Below are 20,030 nucleotides of genomic sequence, written 5' to 3' on the forward strand. Positions count from 1 at the left end.
ATATATATAATATATATATATATATACATACATATATGTATGTATATATATATATATATATATACATACATATATGTATGTATATATATATGTATATGCATGTGTGTGTGTGTGTGTAAACCCAAGGAAAAGTTTGAATATGAGTCAATCACTGAATGTTCTGATTCAATTACAGGTTGTATCTAAACAATCCTTTTCATCATCGTGTTGACATTTAGACATCATCAGACCAGTGTGACATCTAACACTGCAAGTTACTGAGATGTTGACAATTTCATGTCATGGTATATATACCATCATTGTTGTATATGTTTACATAAACTGTCTGAAATGAAGGAACTACCACTGCATTGTTTTACCTTAATGTCCCACATTCATGATTTCTATTCTACAGTCATTTGGCAGACGCCTTTATCTTCTAGTGAGAAGGGATCAATTCACTACAACAATTAACCTAACGTGCATATCTTAAGTAAGAGAGGAAGCTGGAGTATCCGGAGAGAACTCACGCATTCACAGGGAGATCATGAAAACTCCAAACAGAAACTGTTCAAACCTCCCCAAGCCAAGAATCAAACAAGTGACCTTTTGCTGTGAGGTCACAGTGCTCACCACCACGCAACCAACCGTGCAACACATTTTTTTATATTTCATCTCAAAATTGAGTACCTGCAACCTTTTGGGATCAGTGTATGTTATATAGCAATTTGCTCAAATTTGGTCACTTTTTGATAGTTTTCGATGATCAGCAAAATCCTTTCTCATATGGATGTGTTTTGATGATGTGTTTGGACTACTTGTAAATTGAATGGTTTACATTTATGCTTTTGTTGTGCATTTAAAGACTATGCTGATTCAACATGTTCAATGAGTAGATGAAAAGTTCGACTGGGATGGAGAGATAAGAGTGCGTATTCCTCTGTTTAGAACATGCCAAGTCATGGTGGATGATTGACATCGAGCGAACTCCGAGCTGCCTGTAGCTAAGAGCTAACCAGTACCGAGGACGAAACGGAAGCTCAGAGGGGATCGGGCCTTTGCGGTGGCAGCACCTAAACTGTGGTATGAGCTTCCTTTACACGTTAGACAGGCCTCCACTATATTTGTTTTTAAATCTGTACTGAAGACCCATTTTTTTAAGCTGGCTTTCCACACAATAAGTTGACTATTTAGATCTGATTTTATTTTGATTGTTTGATTGCTTTTATTTATTTATTTTTTTTTATTTGATTGTTTTTAGTTGTCTGAATTTTTTTTTTTAAGTTGTCCTAATGTATGTTATTTATTCTGTTTCTTTTTAATCCCCCCCCAATGTGGCACTTTGGTCAACATTGTTGTTTTTTAAAGTGCCTTATAAATAAAGTTGTATTGTATTGTAACCGAGCTAACCCAGAGATAACAGGAGCTAACCAATTTATGGAGGTATGCGGGTTAAAGCCAAATCACGTTGTTAACCGGCTAAAAACCGCGGTTGTTCTATGTTCTTCTTACTTGAAGTGGGAGATTGGTAACTGTAAATCAAAAGGACACGCCCACAAATATACCAAACTTCAAGATTAAATTACTTTAAAATGGGTGACTTAGAAAAAATTCCCTCCCCCCACAGTTGTCATGAAGATAAACCTGACCCATAGACCGAAAATTGATTTTTGAACCAGGCTGTAAACTTGTTTATTTCTGCCGTGAAGTTGGCCTTTTTAACATGGGAGTCTATGGGGATTTGCTCTGTTTTGCATCCAGCCCCTAGCGGATGAAGGGGGAACTGCAGTTTTATGCACTTCCGCATAGGCTTCACTTTTAACCGGAGGTTGCTGCTTGGTTGATACATTTTGGTATGAGAGACGTGAGGAGACAGGTCATTCAAAGAAAACAGACTTGGGATAAAAGAGAGGTAGTGGTTTGTGTGAAATATAAGTTGCTTCCATTTTAAGTAGATTTTGGTCTCTTGAGGTGTGCGAGTCAAAGCAGGTGGTTGATTTTGGTATCTCTAAAACTCTAGCTTCGACCCTGCATGTGAGTTCAAGTGTTGGTGAGACTTATTCGTGTTGATGTGGAGCTGCTTTCCAACCGGTTCCCACTTCTGAGGATACAGATACTCGCAGTATTCATATCAACACAATAAGCAGCCTCATTTGCTATTCTCAACCTGTTATCAAGAGAATACAGACATTTCCACATCATCAGCATGCTCCATACAGCCGTTCCCTTGTATTTCCAGCCAGGAGAGTGTGGCTCCAGCAGAAGACTTCCTGCTGTGATCTGTAGGTGTGTGCCACGTCTCAGTAGCTAATGTGAAGCAAACTGGTCGAAAAAGATAAATAATGTATAATGTGTTTCCTTTCAGCTGTATGTCTCCATCTGTGTTCAAACCCCAGAGTGCTGGTGAGAGTGAAAAGGGCTCACCTGGCAGTTGCAACAAGTACTTGTATGGCTCCAGCAAAATTCGGTCTGAGGCGGCTACAGAGGCTTTGTCCATTATTTCCAGTTTACTGAAACATTTACTGGAAGTCAAGAAACATGAAACAAAAGAAAAATCAAAAATACTATCATGAAAATGTTATTGTTATAGATTATTGAAGCTTAGTTCTTACACAGCTGACTAACTGTAGTTTGTGTCTTTACATTTTCTTTCCACACAAGGAAAGAATTAAATAATTAACTAATTAATCTACTCAGCAGATATTTTTTCTTTGTTTTGTTGATTACAGTATTTTATTTTTTTTTTCATCTCTCGGAGCACATTTGTCCACCATGGTTGATTTGAAATGTACTTGAGAAAAAGAAGGTGATTTGACTCTTCTAAATTTAAGATGATATATTGAAGATCTTGATAAAATTGTGCTTAGTAAAATTAAAAGCGTCTGAAGCAAAGAGAAGTATTCAAGTGTGCAGACATCTGGTAAGTGGTGCAAGTTGTTTTCATCTTGGACAACACTTCTGCAGAAAAAAAGACCCTTAAAATAAATATAAGACATTTCAGACAGTTAAAGCCATCTTTCAGAACTGACAGACAGATGCCAGTGATATTCCCATTTAATTGCCTAATAACTAGGGAACTGGGCAGGAGATATTTGCTATGAATATACTGTGAAATATGTAATAAAAATGTGCAATATGTAAAGCTTCACTATGAGCATAACATTGGAGAAAATCAACCAACACCTGCATCTTTCAAAGTTGCAGAGTTCAAACTTTTAGTGTTTTTGGAGTTTTTTTCCCTCCATGCCTGCAAACACAATAACCACACGTTCTTTGCAGCAGGTGCACAACTCTTATTGTAAAAGGTTCATATTCAGAAATGCTCACATTTACAACAGCTGCAGCAGTTAGTAGTTCAAAACAACTTCACACACATCTTTCACCAAATGCTAAGCCAAAGCCATGGACAAATGTGCTCATTTTCAAATCAGCAGGAGAGGTGGCTACCTGTCATTTCATCAGGGAATCAATTGATTAATTATGTTAGCAAGATCGTTTTTTTTACCAGACTAAATTCATGTGACAACTAGTCGGTACATCTATTAATCCACCTCTTCAAGATGGACAGCTGACATTACATAATATCAAATACTGATAATCCCAAATGTATTGTGTTATAGATTAAAACCCTTCATGAACATTTCAGTCACTTTTCTTGGTTAAAGGTTTTCTGAACAGAGAGTAATTTTCCTTGCATTGTTTAAAAAAAAAAAAAAAAAGAATATTTTGCTCATAACTTAAATTGTTTGATACAAGATAGATTCATTCAGTTTTGCCCAATGCTTCTTGCAGCATTTGTTGCAAATATGTGGCTACTTTTTCTGGGATTTACACATCTGCTTTGTTTTAACCTCTGACACTTAAGTTTACAGATGCACATGTTTTACAGCTTACTATAATATAGTATTGCACTATTGCACTAGCATTACACTAGTAGCATACTTGTAGTTTTAGACTATTGCAATGTGACAGATGTTTAGCTCCCTTGCTCCAATAACAACTTCATACTTCACCTTAAGATGCGCATATAGAGCCATCAACATATCTTGATTCTTTTTCCTGGAGCACATGCACAACATTGACTGCATAGAATTTTTTTAAACAAATTAACCATGTAGCTTAATTTGAAAGATGATAGTGACAGGGGAAAGAAATGCTGCAGCAATCAGGGCTTTACTGCATATTTAATGTACAAAATGGACTACAAGTTTAAGTACTGGATCAAACTTTCACTCTTCAGGAAAATCCACTACTATTAAACAGTTCAACCACCAGGTATCAGGTCAAAAAGTTAAGTCAGTTTTATGCCTTCATCTGACTAGATTTGGATATGGATCAACTTAGACTGCTCAGACTAAAATTCTCCATTTAAGTTTTGCCTTATGGATGACAGTACACAGAGGGCAAGCAATAAACCAAGCTAGACAGAATAGACAAGACGGTGGATGGAGCTTGTTAATATGTCAAAGTAGCTTCTGTTTCACCAGCACTCACAGCAGTGGATTCAACAATGATTTCACATAGCTGAGCAGTGAGTTGAAATGGAATTTATGGAGGTCAAAGCTCATTTGATACTGTTTTGGTGGTGTTGCAGAAAAAGAGTGGCAAGCGAGGTGAAGCTGGATGAACTGTCAAGGCAAAAAATAGAAGTGAAAGAAACTGGGAAACCAGACAAACAGGAGATGCCTCATCTGAGAAGTAAACCAAAGGAAGTTGCCACATGTAAAAAAAGCATATCCTTGTTTGTGCTTCTTTTCCACATTCAGATTATCACTTAACATACCTCTGTTAATCAACGTCCCGACTGATTTTGCATCTTTATTTGTAGTTTCAGCAACAGCTGTACATAAATTAAAGGACTAATGGGCTTAGCCACTGAAGTTTGTGTAACATTGTGTTACGCATTTTATGCATGTAAACATCGTAATTATGAAAAAGGTGTAATCAGTCATGAAAGGCCTGTGTCCCTGAATAGCCTCAATGGAAACATTTAATTTTATTACATGATTAGATACATAAAATTACCTTCTTCAGTATTGAATCACAAAAGTTATTAGGCAAAATAATAGTTTATTTTTTATTTATCATTGTAAAGGGTTTTTTTTTTATATAATTGCTACAAAATTAGGAACTTAAATTAATTCAATCGTAACCAATAGGTAGGAAAACAGTTTTATTTATTTAATTTTGTATTTAAGAAAAAAACTGATTATATGCAAATAAATAATTTAAAGACATTTTATTAAGTAAACTTCAACCTGGTGCTACTGGCTGCGCTGGTGCATATACATATTATCAGTTCTAGTAGTTAATACACTGAATAATACCGTATCAATAAATTGATATTGCTCCAAGTTACCTTACAAGGCTGTGTTAATTCAAGTGACAAGGTTAATATGTATATATAAAATTTAAACAAATTTTAAAGAATTAAAAGTTACACCTGAATGTTATGGTATTTGCTGTGCTGTGAACTCCACCCACCTTGTGCCTGCTGCGTGTCTGTCTGCTGACTAGCCGGTCCTCAATTCCGGTTAGCCGCACCGCTAGTTAGCGTTAGCGCGCTAACACAAACCTACCAATATATCACCGTCGATTATTTCTTTCTTTCCTTTTTTTTCGAAATAAATTCTCCCACTTCCGTACTGGTCGATACCAGATGCCCGCGACAGCCACACTTTCAAATGGTTTTTGGTCCGTGTGCTGCCGCCTGATTGTCTCGGTGCTATGCTAGGCTAGTACGCGCACTGTACCATGGCTTCAGTCGGAGCTAGTTTAGATGGCTTCCTATATAACCTTCGGCTACGCTACAGAGCAGGCGCAGAGAAGCTGGGCAATGTAATAGGGGGTATCCCGCATAGTGTGTTGCAGTTATATTTCTACGTTGCCCGGTAAAACATGTAGTTATTTCAAAGAACTAATTCTCCAAACGCCTGTCGGACCACTCTTGAATATATTTTGAACGCACACATATTCTCCAAACTGGGGATTGTAGTTTTCAGTGTTTATCCGTGTGTATTGTGAAAACCGCCCCGTATGATCACTTGCTAGGCTTTACTGTAGAGATTTTTCTCTTGGAGCAACCAATCATTTGCGACTGAGACGTGTCCCTGAACTGTGTTGTCCAATGGATGAGGGTGTTTTCAAGAGAGGCGGGACATGTACGCACGTCAATCATTCTCAGGAGGCGGGGAGAGGATCAGAGAAAGAGCTAGGCTAGAGGAGCTACTCAACAAGGCAAACAGCAGCTCTCTGCGAAAACCACTTTTACCAATCCGCATCCAACATTAACCAGGGCACACCGACGACCTTAAAACAGACCATCTTTCTCACATAAATGTTCCTATGGATTACTGATACACTTTCGTCGAAAAACACAAGTGTTCCTCAACTTGACAGCAGAGGTAAGTCTGTTTTTGTTCGGTGAAGCAATCACTATTTTGAACATTTTTACTCGCAAGCTTCCCTGCTGCTCCTAAGCCAACCGTGACGTTAGCTAACTTGTTAACTAATGAGCTGTTGTGTTTAGGGGGCTTCGGGGGAATGAATGAATTACGTGACTGGATGACGAAAAATAACCTCGGGTTTGAAATACATAAAACTTGATGACAAAGTTCTGCTTAAAACCAAATTAAGCTGACGAGCTCAGCTAAAGGTTCTGCTCCTCCGAGGCTGAATAGTTTGGAGTATGCTGGACAGGCACCGGATTGTTGTGTTGTTGAGCGGAGGAATCCTCGGGGAGGTTGTCGTCGAGCAGTGCCTGTCATGGTGCTCCCTCACCGACGCGAAAAAGTGATATTACTCGAAACAATTGACGACTTCACGGGGTTTGACACCTTTACAAGATGCGATTCGTCGACAACCTCGTAGTTTAACAGGTAAATTGCATTGTCAGGCGTTTCTTTTGTGCAATCTGTAACGTTAGCTCCGTCGACTTGTCCAGTGTAGGATGGACCAGATGGGCTGCCTTGTATTGAGGAACTCACTCGATTGATAAGTGGTGGTTATAAAACCAGATCCGATGTGGACTATTTTCCGTCTGCTAGTGAGAACTCGTGTTATTTTTAAATGGTCTGTGTGTGCGGAACAAATATTTCCGTAATAGGCAACATCGTTGCTGAAAAACCCGACTGGACAAGAATCATTTAGTAAAGAGGTTTAAATGGACTCGATGTAGTTAGTCACCGGAGAGGATTTCAGGACGGAGGGGGCGATCGACACTCGGGCTGCGTTAGTGCGTTATTGTTGCTGGTCAGTTACTCTCTCGCATCGGCGGGTCTCGCAGATTGTCTGGGGCGGATGGTATTGTATCCTCCGCGATCATTCAATGCGACCGAGAGAGACGAAGGGCTGCGACCTTGGCTTCTCTTTCAACAATATAATGTTGTAGAAATTGACGCGATGTTGCAGCCGCGCGAGTCTTTCACGAGCTTGACCTTGTTGCGAACCGCTCCATCGACTTGTTTCTTTGTCAGAAGCAAAACCTCACTCATCGTTACCCAGTCAGCCAAATGTCAGCACTCGATCAGAGAACATGTTCTAAGGTAAAGAAAGTGACTTTTAATCAGACGACACGTCGGAGTCTGACTTTGTTCAACTCAAAGTTGTTATTGCGACACGGCTTCGATGTGACATTTCTGTGAAGGTTTAGTGGCTGTGTTGTGTGCCCAGAAGCAGAGTTACTGTCGCTCTATTTTTTTATGCTGTCGAGTGTACTCTGCGGAGAGCAGCGCTTCGAGACAAGGGGGAGAAAAGAAAACGAAAATGAACGGGCTGTAGGCAGTCTTCCTGTTTTTAACTAAACAAAACCAAAGACATAAGTGTCCGAGAGAGAAATGGCTCTCATGACACGGGCAGGTGGATTGCGTTTACCGTCCCCGCATTTTCCCGTGTTGTTGCGCTGCTGTTCTCCTTTCTATCCGACTGTCAGCTACAGAAATGGCGTCATCCTCTGCTGTACTGTTAGTATAGTCAGTGCTGTGCAGACGGCAGGCACGCCACGCTGCCGAGCCGAAGAACAGAGCACCTTACGCCTTTTTTTCTTTCTATTTTATTTTATTTTTTTATTACACAGCCTATCCTATCACTACATCGTACACAGCTACATTATCCACGCATTTGTGCTAGAGAGAGAGAGAGGAAGCCGCCACGGCAGTCACGGCGACTAGTTACTTTGTGTTCCTCGCCCTTCGTAGCTGCAAGCCAAGTCGGACTGGTGTGACTGACTGGCATCTGCGAACCAGGCATTACATAAACAGCTTGAAAAATGTTTTTTTTTTTTTTTTTTTTTTTTTTTAAAGTGCGTGTGTGGGGAGGGGGTAACTGCAAATGAGACTGATGCCACGGTTTACTTATAAGTGAATGTGACTTGCAAGCGCAAAGCACGCACGCCCTCCCCTGCCTCTTCACCCACCTCGAACAAATCGGTTCGAGTCAAAATACAAGGATCTAAAAACACGGCAGAGGCATATTTTCATTTGCAAGCGCTGTGTTTTTTTTCCCCCTTCAAGTGCGCGTCTAGCGCCCAGCTTCTCCACGGCATCCACCAGTATAGAAGTGATGTCATCATAACATAATCGTGTCTTATTGTGGCAGACTGAAGTTGGCAACCTCTGTGATACCTAACAGCTTCTTTCTCTTCGGTTTTTAGTGTGGGATTCGTTACACTGGTCACCTAGAGGACTCATAGAGAGATGAAGGTATGCTCATTCATCCTTTTTTTTGGTCTTGCATGTGTGCAGTGCCACCAGAAACTCCTGGCTGAGTACTTGTGCTGCTAGATTTTATTCAGCTCCTCTGGAAACACACCTTCATCTTTAACAGAACAAATAAGATGTGTTTTACATGCATGAGGGTCATCTTCTCTTCTCGCTCTCTCATTTTTATTAAATGTACATTTTTTCCCTTGTTCAAATAGCCAGGCAAGTGTCTTGAAATAAACCAATGTAATGCAGTTGTCGATGTGCATGATAGGTTTCCAATGGGTTCAATTGTATGGAAGCACAAATTAGGATGTGTAATTTTTATGTTATGCAGTGTTGTGGTTATGTAGTGTTTTATGCTGACCACTGATCGTGTTGTGATTCAAAAGGTTCCGCATGTTTTTATATGTGAAAATAGTAAATACACATTTTTCGGTTGTTTAATAGTGAAATAGTTTCTTTAACCTTGTTCAGTGTGTACAGAGAGACATTCACAGCTGTCATTGTTTTGGGGGGAAATATTCTGTGAAGTATTCTCATGCTTCCAGTGTTGTTGTGCCTACAGGCTTTTTGTCTCTATTTGTCATTTGTTGGCATGTGATTCCCAACCCTGAGTTGTGTCACTGTAGCAGTCAGTCTTGACAAGTGTCAGAACTTTTAGATACATGTTTACTTGGCACACATAATACATTGCATTAGAGCAAAAAAGTGGAGAAATCTATTAAGCAGACAGTGCATGCATGTAATTACAGAGTTAGTTTAGCAAACAATGAAATGTTTCTGTGGTAATGATTTGTTGCCTGTTACTTTGCCCTTAATGGTGCTCTGGTTATTGTGGTTGATCAAACTGTACCACCACCTGCCATCAGCATGCTAATGTAGCTAATTGAAGTGCATCCAAAAGCATTGTAGGATGTAAAAATAATCACCTTCCCTTCTAGGTGAGATTAAGAAGTCCATTTCTGCTGATTTAAAAAAAAAACAACAACTTACTACTGATTTGCTTCCAAATTCTTCCTGCTGACCTGTATTTGTACTAACAGCTATGACTTGACCTATAGGATGGTATGCAGTTATGAGAAATGGTTTTTCTCACAGGAAGGTAGTATAATTCAGATAGTAGTCACCAGAAATCAGTCATGAAACACTTGAACCAGGCACAACACAGATATAACATACTTTATTCCCGCTCAGGCCAACTTTCTTGGTTAATTTCTTAGTGATCTATTTAAGCACAGCTTTTGCACATTCTGTATTTGCAGCTTTTTATTCCCCCACCAGATGGATTGCAGGGATCTATATTACATTATTATTGTGTGCTTACGCTTGCATATCCACATAACTGCTGAAAGTAGCGATCTTTCCTCTGATAGCACAGTTTCATGTTGGAGAATTTCTTTTTTCCACAATGCCCTCTGAGTTGTCTGCCTCTATCGATGCCGGAGGAAAGACGTGCTTATTTTACTGCTCTGTGCAGGATCATCTGCTCAGTGGCTGAACTGTAGAATAACTTTTTATTATGTTCACTTAGCACTCTTGTTACTTAGCCCTATGGCCCTCAGCCTCTTTTTAATCATCCGCTCACAGTGTTTTAATACTGTGCGCTGGATTCTCATTGGATCTTCTTCAGGAAGATATATTGGATATTTGTTTAAATCTTCATGACAAGTCGACAATTTGTTATGAAGCAAATGCCTACTAAAGTTGGAATAAAGAATAATTTTTTAAACTCTTGCAGGAGTAATAGGGTGAATGCACTCAGTTTGGCCGTAAGTTCAAAGATGTTCAAGACTAATCAGTTTACTCATCTAACGTGTGAGATTGAAAATAAGGTGGCAGGGAAGGTCTAATGCAGGATGTTTGTCTCCACTGTTAACAGCTTTGACCAGCTTGATTAGTTTTAGATTGTTAATCTGCAAATGAGTTTTTTTTTTTTTTTTTTTTTTTTTGGTCAGTCAGTTTTTGATCAGTGCTGTTTTTTTATAGAAACGTTGAGCTAATGAGATTGAAACTTATTCAGTTAAGTAATTCCTGCATTTAGAGGAGCGTCTGCTGCTGTTTTGACAGTTAACAACATGTGGCGATGTGGAAATGTGCTGCATATTAATGCAGTTGGGGAGAGGGCCCGAGCAGGTCAGGTACATTAGTCTCCATAATGTGTTCCTGCTTCGTAACAAAGCACTTTGTCAAAATGCATATTTCAAATTGAAAAGCAATCTGTTAGGATGGAAAAGTATATGTTTCAGTGTAGAGAGTAACTTGTAGAACTGTAGATGTGCATACATAGAAGTGGAGTCTCTTAAAGCTGATAAATTTCAGAGCTTTGTTGAATCTTTTAAGGTTTAAATAGAACTGTTGCTGATTCTGTAAGAGGATTTCCCAAAAGTGTTTGGCCATAAGATTTAAAAAAAAAAAAAAAAAAAAAAAGGGTTTTAAGTTATTTTTTCTTTTTATGTTTTTGTTCAAAGCTGCCATGGCATTGCCAAGGCAACTCTTGCCGAAGCACCAGTCAGTGGAATGGTGGCCACTCTGGATTGGACAAAGTGGTGATTCACAGCAGGATTATTGTATGTGTGAGCCTGGCTGAGAGGGAGCTTAATTCTTTCCTGCGTGCCTCTTACATGCTCTTTTGTTAGGCCTTCGAGCCTGTTCACAGTAGAACAATATAATCAGTTTAAAACTATTGTTTGACATTTTAAAAATGCATACTTCCTCAATGAACAGTTCAAAAGGTTCAATTATGTGGCTTAATGCAACATCAACAATAAAATATCTGATTTGTTGTATAATCGTCTTAACTAGAGCAACACTGTTAAATCTTATTTTCTCCCGTTTCAAGTAAACCCAGCATTGCTTCAGTAAAAATGTGATTTAAAAACAAGCTGAGACTCAGATGTGAACAGTTCTGCAGTTTTATCATTTCATTTATTCATATTATCTGCTTTTACATCATCTTTCCATCCTTGTCATCTGCTGAATAATAGATATTATTATTTATATTTCATGGTAGTCAAAGAAGCAACACTACAATACATTGTTGAATAGGAAGCGTGTTATTAGAAAAACATACACACAATGTAATTTTAGGTACCAAAACATTTTTCTGCAAACTGTGCTCAGGATGCCATAGCAGAAATAGTCCAAAAATCCAAAATATCCAAAAGATTTCTATGGCTGTAAAACACAGTTAATATTGTAAACGTTATAGTTATAGACCAAGTAAACAAAGTTTGAAGAAAAAACAAAACAAAACACATGTAAACACAAATGTTGGATCCCGATGTTCACCCGACAAACATGTAAAGAAACAAATAAGAACTTAACTGTAAGCATATTTTGCACATTATGAAACTGTAACTTTAATCTTACTATGACTTAAGATTCACCCAAAACCAGAGGTGAAATAAGGACAAATCTATGCTTCACTTGTGTCAAACATAATCATAAGCAAAGTATTACCTCTGTTTGCTTCCCTCCAAAACTTATGTCCACCAGGACAAAACTGCATTTAGCTTAAGAAAACTACTGCGTTTCTTATTGTGCTTTGGGAGCACTTTCACATCCAAAAATCACAACTTTCTGCCAAGTTACAGACATTTCACCTCTTTTAATTTTTTTTCAAAGGTGCCAGACAGAAAACTTCTCTTACTGATTTTAAAAAAAAAAAAGTTTGGTTTCATCAGATGCTCTCCTGCTGCAGGTCGAGAAATGGAGGTTAAGGCCCTTGGAGAACCCCCTCTGGCACGGAGAAGCAAGCATTTGACTGCAAACTTCTGCATGTGGTTTCTCTGTGTTCAGAGCCAGTCAGCAAGAACTTTGAAGAAATAAAATAAAAGTGTTAATGCTAAAATAATTAACAACATTAATTAATTCATGCCTAACTTTGCTTTAAACAGTAACATGTGTAATCCCATTTAAAATTAAGCTAAAAATGTAAAAGAAAACAACTTGTAGTAAATTCCCCAATAGAATATTCTTAAATAAATAAAAATATGGCTTAAATAGAGATATTTACCTTCTGTTTTAATGGACAGTAATAGTTCAAACATATTATTATAAGGGGGGAGGAATGTTTCAAGAGAAAAATAAAGAGAATTAATTTAAGCCAGTACAAATGTTGATTAAAACCACAGTTTAGTGCTTTATTTTTTAAGTAAAACATTAATTGCACATATGCTGTAAAACAGGGATGCCTCAAGCTGTTCTCCTGCAACTTTTAGAGGCATCCCTTCTCCAACACACCTGAAATTAGTGGTTCATTTCCATGATCTTCATGTCATTCAGCTGAGCAGAGAGCTTGAGCAGTTTTTCCAGAACGAGTTTTCAGCGAGAGCGCACCGTCATTCTTACGAGAAGGGGGAGGGGCTATGAGGGAACTGGTCTAAAACACGGAACACCACAAAACCAGCTCTGTTTTTGTGTTATCTGCTTCTCTTTGTCCATTTACGTGCTTCACAGAAGGTCGAAGGGCTCCTAAACAGGTAACTTTTAAAAGCGAAAGAGACAAAAGACATAAGTATAGATCGCTGCCTTGACTGTTTTCACATAATGCTCCAAAAAGTTCAGAATCTGTTGCAGTAATGAATAAATCATGTACCTTGTTATTGGAAATGGGACATCGCGATCCACAGTCACTTCAGGACAATATGTTAATCTAAGTCACAGGTGTCAAACTCCAGTCCTGCAGATTTTTGTTGTTTCCATGCTCCAACACACATGACCGTAATTCATAAATAGGTTGACAACAAGCTGCTGGATCCATTTGACTTGAATCAGCTGTTTATGTAGAGGGAAACAACAAAAACCTGCCGGATACCGGCCCTCGAGGACTGGAGTTTGACATCCCTGGTAAGTGAAGCTTCTGAAGACCTGTGACTGAAGGAAAAGGGATGACTTGAGATTTTTTAAGTGTTTTCAAATATTGTTTTATTATGAATTATGAAAATAACCCGAAGTAAGTAATAGACTTTCTAAAAATCCAGAGGGATCACTTCTATAGCTCTAAGTTAAATTTATAGGAGTAAGCGGTGCAGTATTTCAAGCACAAATAGCTCATGGCCTTCCCAGTGGGCTTGTTGTGAAAGTAGGGGTCTCTTAGACTCGGAGTCCGTCCAACAGAGTTATTTAATGGGCCTGATGTAGATTTTCTCCAAGTAATGACGCGATCAATCACAGACTGTGCGGTCCAAGAAAACTAATCCAACATGCAGGGCTACATGTTATATTAGGAAAACATGTGATCCGCAATATCATTGTCAACTACTGTGATTATGATATGACTTATAATCTGTAGATAAATACCTCAGTATATAGTGTTAGGATCAGCTGTAAAAAAGAAAAGCTACATTAAAACTTCCTCTGGATGGAATAAAACTCCCATTAAAACATCTGTGCTTGCTTGACTGCTTCAAGTCTAAATACCTGCTGTGAAAAAGATCAATAACCTATCATTTATTACAGTCCAAGCAGTCTCAAACCCTACTGACAGTGTACTTGTCGGCATCATGATTGAATGTGCAGCCCTGCTAGTGATTGTAAACTATCTTGTGGATCTGTCAAAACAGGTCACACAATAACTGGAAATGTAATCCAAAAAGAGTCTGTGACACTGGAACGATTTAATGATTTTATACTTTATTTGGGGAGACTGATTCAAGTGTGTCTTGTAATAACGGGGTATTTACAGCCAAGATGCGGGAATTGGCCAGTCCAGGGCTATTCTTAATGCTGTTTGGGGGCTTGGAGGCTCTGTTAGAATTATGTTAATATTCAAAGCTCTGACTGGGAATGGGAGATTTTGGGGACTGCAGGAGATGACGGATACAGTAACAACTAAAAAGCACTCGCAGAGCTGAGACATCGGCCAAGCAGCTCGTTTCCACCCATATTGTGATTTTTACCCTATGTTCTAGTCCTATATTCATTATGTATACATTATTAGACTAGATACATTGACAATAAACCCACAGTGTCTTGACCTCATTGTGGTGTTTGTTGGATGTTTTATATTTTAATTTGTTCTTCAGTGATGAAAATTCCAAAGATCACCTATTTTTTCTTGTCCTGGATCGTGATGTCTAGCATTTTGCCAGGATCCAGACATCACTTTGATATCTTGTGAAACCTGTTTGGGACTTTTCCTGTGTTTTTTGACCAAACGCTTTGACCATTTAGTGTGGAGTTGTATGCATTTGTACTAAAAATGGCCTTATCACGCAATGACAAAGAATGCTTTTAAAAATTCCATGAACCAGATGGTGAGCCGGATTGCTCAAAAGAATAATGAAATCTATGTTGGAGCAAGATGAATCCTCAGAGAATAAACAAGTCGGATCTCCAAAATTACTGGCATACCAACAGTATGTGCTGATATCAACTTTAAATTGTAATGTCAGAAATGACTAGTATCAGTTTTAACTTTTATAATGACAAAACATTTACACAATATGCATATGTTATATATCAAACTCTTCTGTTCCGTCTCCTCTAACTCAAAAGAACAAAATATAATAGATGTCATGTATACTTTTCCAGATATTTTTTGTTTGTTTGTCACAACTTGCTCCAAAAAGATCAGTATCGGCCTATATCGGTATCAGAAATTAGGTGTTGGTTAGTATATCGGTAAAAAAAGCCAGTATCGAGCATACCTAATAAAAATGTACCCAGTAGTTTTTGAATAAAGCTACTAACAGGCAAACAGACAAACAAATGATCACCAGTATAAACATAACTTTTTCAGCCAAGGTAATAACATAATAATAAATAAGCTATTATCTATAGCCTAGAGTTACACTAAACATGCAGGTTCCATTTATCACTGCTAGTACATGAAAAGTAATGCTTATGTAAGCATGTGAAGCAAATGAATACATTTTTACATTATATATATATATATATATATATATATATATATATATATATATATAATATGTATATATATAATATGTATATATATACACACACCGTATTATGTTTGTATTTTTTTTAATTTTTTTTTAATTTTTTGTGGAAACAGCTTTGAAGTATTCATGTTAGCTCTAAAAAAGTTCCCGGAGGTGGCTTCTATCAGGTGAAAACATTTTCATGGCCCACAACACAGCTTTGCCATCAGTGCTGTAGCTTTAACCTCAAGGTAACACTCAGAAAGCCCCTTAATATTGAGCTGTAGAATAAAATTGCTGCAGTCGCTTAGGCTGTCCAAGAACTGCACTATAAGCAGCAGCTTATTTTCAACCTTGGCTGTTAAATTTTTCATGACCTGAGAGTCTTTATTGAGCAGAAACCGATCTCATTCCACTGCTGCCAATGTCACTCCAGCATGTTTTGTTTTTACAAAGCTGGGATGATTAAAGCTTTGACTTAATGTAGCCGCATCGCCTGTTTTCTTTGCAGTCTAGGATGGCTTTAACAGCAAGTCTTCCTCAGATCACCAGTAATCAGTAAGCCTCTATAACTCTGTTTTAACTGCGTGTGTTCCTCAGCAGTAAGGATGGATGTTCTTTCAGAAGTGCATGTTGCTTCTGGCATTTCCTTTAAATGGTTGTTTTGTGGAAGGAAAAATGATGAAAAAGTATGTTTTTTGGCAAGGTTATATCAGCGCATGTCTTGACAACTATTAAATTGTCAGCTGTCAATTGAGAACCTGGATTTGCTGCTATTTTATTCCACAAAGACGAGCTTCAGGTTTAGTCTTATTTCTTTTCATGCCAACTGCAGGTGTGTTTTGTCACCCCATGCCAAGTCACATTTTTATGTTTAATCAACCACAAGTGCCTGGAGTATTTTCCACCTCACTGGCATGAAGTGAACAGCCAGAGAGCGTGTCTTGATTGTTCTTCTGCTGTTTCCATCACATTGAATTCTTACATGTTGCAGCTCAAGTGGCACTTCGGGCATGTAAAAGATAGTACTCTTTTTTTTTTTTTTTTTTTTTCTTTTTTTCTATTTGTTTATTTATTTCTTGACAGAATCTTATGGGAGCAGCTCTTGTTTTGTGCATGACGTTGTTTTAAGTTAATGAGAGGAAGTTACACGTCCCAAAGGTAGGGGAATTCCACCCCTTCAAGTTGGGTCATTGTGATTGGTTACAATTTTATATATTTAATATTTTCTATTCTCTGTGGAGAGGGGAAACATTGTTTGTCATTTAGCACTGACAGAAACAATGAAGCTATGAAAGTAGTCGGTGTTGTTTCTCCAGACGGCTGTAGGCTAAACTGCAATCCATCCAAGGAATGGAATTTTCTTTCATAGTTGTAACCTAATGCAGGGAGGCAGGGAATTATTACTGGAAACAACAACCTGACTTCTGTTTATGTTGGCACGTGAGCGTGACGACTTTAACACAGGTCTCAGACATGTGTTGTTTCCCCTTGTCTTGTTGAGTTGTGCAGGTTCGGCTGCTACAGCTGTCGGGATAACCCAAGCTGCCCTCTCTGACTTAGAAATATGACTCTTCTTATAAAGCAAATGAAGGATGCAGTTAAAAGCACAGAGAACAAAAGGAGACAAATATTAGCATCACAGAGGAGTGGGAGCAGTGGGTTGTACACAGTAACAGTCCAGCTTTGTGTTACAACCGGCTGACAAGAGTTGGCCAGTTAGTGGAAATGGCTGCTGCGTCATATGAAGCTGAGCTTGATGGGAAGCTGGGTCTCAGGCCAGGCTGCACCAAAGACTAATGAGATGGAGAAGCTAAAGTAGGCTGGACTCTGCCCCTGAAATCCATCTGTCAGAATAACAGAGACATTGGAGAAGATGGACTCTGTCCTTGTTTGATCATGGCAGATCCGAGGCCAGTGTTCAATTCAGTTCAATTCAACTTTATTTATATAGCGTCAAATCACGGCAATGCCATCTCAAGACGCTTTACAGACAGAGGGTAAAACATAATGAAGGCCAATTCATAATAGCCTATATAAGGAAACCAACAGATTGAGTTGAGTCCAACTCAATCTCCCATCCTGAGCAAGCACACTGGCAACAGTGGGAAGGAAAAAACTCCCTTTCAACAGGAAGGAAACCTCCGGTTTGAATTATTGAAATATTGAATTAAAAAAGTGTAGATTTGGCATTATCTTGGTGAAAGAAGCTGATTTTGGGCATATGTGCCTTGTCACAGCTGTAAACCAATTGTTATTGGTGCCAATTGAAAAATCTGAATTGTGCATTAACTCAGCCTGAGAAGCTGAGTTCCACACGCAACCTTTTAGTTGTGTGTATATGCCAAGATCTCGCAAACAATCAGTAAGTGACACAGATTAGGGTCACTGTCGTTACTCAATATTGACTGAATTAAGTTTTAGATTCAGTTAGATTAGTCAACGTTTTTAACCCAGCTGCACCTAGGTCATAAAAAAGTACTGTTATAAAATAAGATTGATATTATTGACATATCATCTCTGTTGAGACTGTGATATTCAGTCTTTCAGACAATGATGATATCAGCATTCATGTTCCTTTTTGGCTTCACTCTGACATGCCATCATCATTGACCAACAGACATGGCACACATGATACGTTCATGTGAGATTGGGCAGTAAATCAAATGAGACATAGTATAAGTCTTTATATGGTCAGTTTTTCATGATAACACACCATGTCACCATTACAATTAATATTAACACGATTGTGTGGTTGATGAAAAATGTTTATTTTTCTCACTTTATCTGAGTTGGATGCATAACAAAGAACTTTTAAAGAATTTTTACTGTTTTCTCATAATGTCTATTTGTCATCAAAATGTGTATCTACCGAACAAGCACACACTCATAAAGCATTGTTGGATGGGAACAGTTGAAAATATTACTTTTCGCTAATATTCTGTGGCAATGTTTGATTTTTCCATATTATAATAATGGGATACTGAAGCAGTCATTCCTTGTTTTGAACCTGCAGAGTTTAAGATCAGAGACCATGAAATCAGTTGCACAAGCCTCCATGTTAACACTCAGATGTACTCAGCATCATTGAAGTGCACAAGGAGCTGCAAGAGAACGTTTGTATTTCTATAAGTACTCCTACCAGTTCTGTCTCCCAGCAGGTAACTAAACTTAACAACATTTAATGATGGTAATCCTGTGATCCAATTGGATACTTTTAAGAACTGAGGTCTATTTCAGTACATCATTATATCCTTACACTTTCAAATTTACAGCAAGTTTGACTCAATTTTCTGGATGGATGATTTAATTTATTACAAGTTTTCTATGCCATTATATACTAATGTTAGCTGCATCTCAAAATGATTTGTCTTGTTTGCATCCCAGATATTACATCCTAGATGTACACCTTCACTATTTTTATCCTCAGTGTGCAGAAGACCTCATTAGTAGGAGTGAGGTGTAGAAAAGCTTTAGTGTGGGGAAATAAAAGTGACATGCTGTTCATGTTATCTAAACATTCTTTTTTTCCCACAAAGATGAGCCAGACTATAGTTGGCAAACATTTATTTTTAGTACAGAAGACTATTCCTGCTTTTATATCGAGCAATTTTTGTTTAACAGCCAGTTTCTGGCGGTTTTTTGGGAGTTACTGTAACTCCTGCTTGATGAAAAGAAAGGGACAGCTATTTTGTCAAAATGCCTGTTGGGATCTTCATTACAGTTTGTAGTAAACAGGAGATATCAAATTTTAGTCAGATAAAATTATGCTTAATTTAGTTACACGTAACCATCGCTGTGGATTTTTAATAAATTATCGGCATTTTAGTGACAATGCACACACAGATTACCAACATCTTTGTCATATTTGTATGAACATCATCGTAATGAGTCTTCTAATATTTGTTATCTATTAAGACCAGATTCCTGTTGAGTGTGGAACTGTGTAATCCAAGTGTAAAATGATTTTTAATCCAAGCCTACATTAAACCTTTGAGTAAAACAGCCTATTCATGTCACTGAATATTTAGTCTCTTTAACAGGTATTCTGAGATTTTTCAATGTTTTTCTTTTTTTTATGACGTGCCAAACTAGTGTGAAATGAAAACACAAAGGTTGGTTTTTGTAAGCTCTATTCCCAGTTTGAGCAAATTGGATACATTCAAAAGCAGCATTCAACTAGTGCCTGTGCTTAAGAGGTGTTTTGCATATGTGAAGTGCTGAGAAAGACAAAGCAGCTGGGTTTTTTATTTTGTCTTTTTTTTCCCTCCATGATTATTTCCCTCATATGCTGTGCTCACTTTTCCTTGTGCACTCCATCAGTTGTCTACTTTCTGTTCCTGTCTGCCCTTTTCTTTCCTTGCTACTCCAGGGTTTCCTCACATCCTGTATGCTTTGTTAGGGAAAGGTCCAAGTGTTTGAACAAAGGCAGAGGGTCATTTTGTCAGCTGCGGTACTTTAAGCA

The 20,030-nt window shown here is 38.1% G+C and overlaps 2 protein-coding genes across 3 annotated transcripts in view; one reads left to right on the plus strand and one right to left on the minus strand.

Annotated features, from left to right (window-relative positions):
• The window catches only part of ggps1 (geranylgeranyl diphosphate synthase 1), a 13,523-nt gene extending 7,767 nt beyond the window's left edge, over nucleotides 1-5,756 (minus strand). Inside the window, exons 1-2 of the mRNA XM_079248350.1 lie at nucleotides 5,464-5,756; nucleotides 2,404-2,501 (exon numbers count right to left, since the gene is read on the minus strand). Coding sequence (XP_079104476.1) covers nucleotides 2,404-2,476 — 73 coding nt within the window. The 5' untranslated portion in view covers nucleotides 2,477-2,501; nucleotides 5,464-5,756. The remainder of the gene's footprint in view (nucleotides 1-2,403; nucleotides 2,502-5,463) is intronic.
• A 509-nt stretch (nucleotides 5,757-6,265) lies between these two features.
• arid4b (AT-rich interaction domain 4B) overlaps nucleotides 6,266-20,030 on the plus strand; it is a 44,243-nt gene continuing 30,478 nt past the window's right edge. For both annotated transcript variants that reach the window (XM_079248535.1, XM_079248536.1), the window contains exons 1-2: nucleotides 6,266-6,383; nucleotides 8,630-8,678. In XM_079248535.1, coding sequence (XP_079104661.1) covers nucleotides 8,673-8,678 — 6 coding nt within the window. In that variant the 5' untranslated portion in view covers nucleotides 6,266-6,383; nucleotides 8,630-8,672. The remainder of the gene's footprint in view (nucleotides 6,384-8,629; nucleotides 8,679-20,030) is intronic.

Source organism: Telmatherina bonti (genome assembly GCF_933228915.1).
Source record: "Telmatherina bonti genome assembly, chromosome: 11".
Taxonomy (NCBI): Eukaryota; Metazoa; Chordata; class Actinopteri; order Atheriniformes; family Telmatherinidae; genus Telmatherina; species Telmatherina bonti.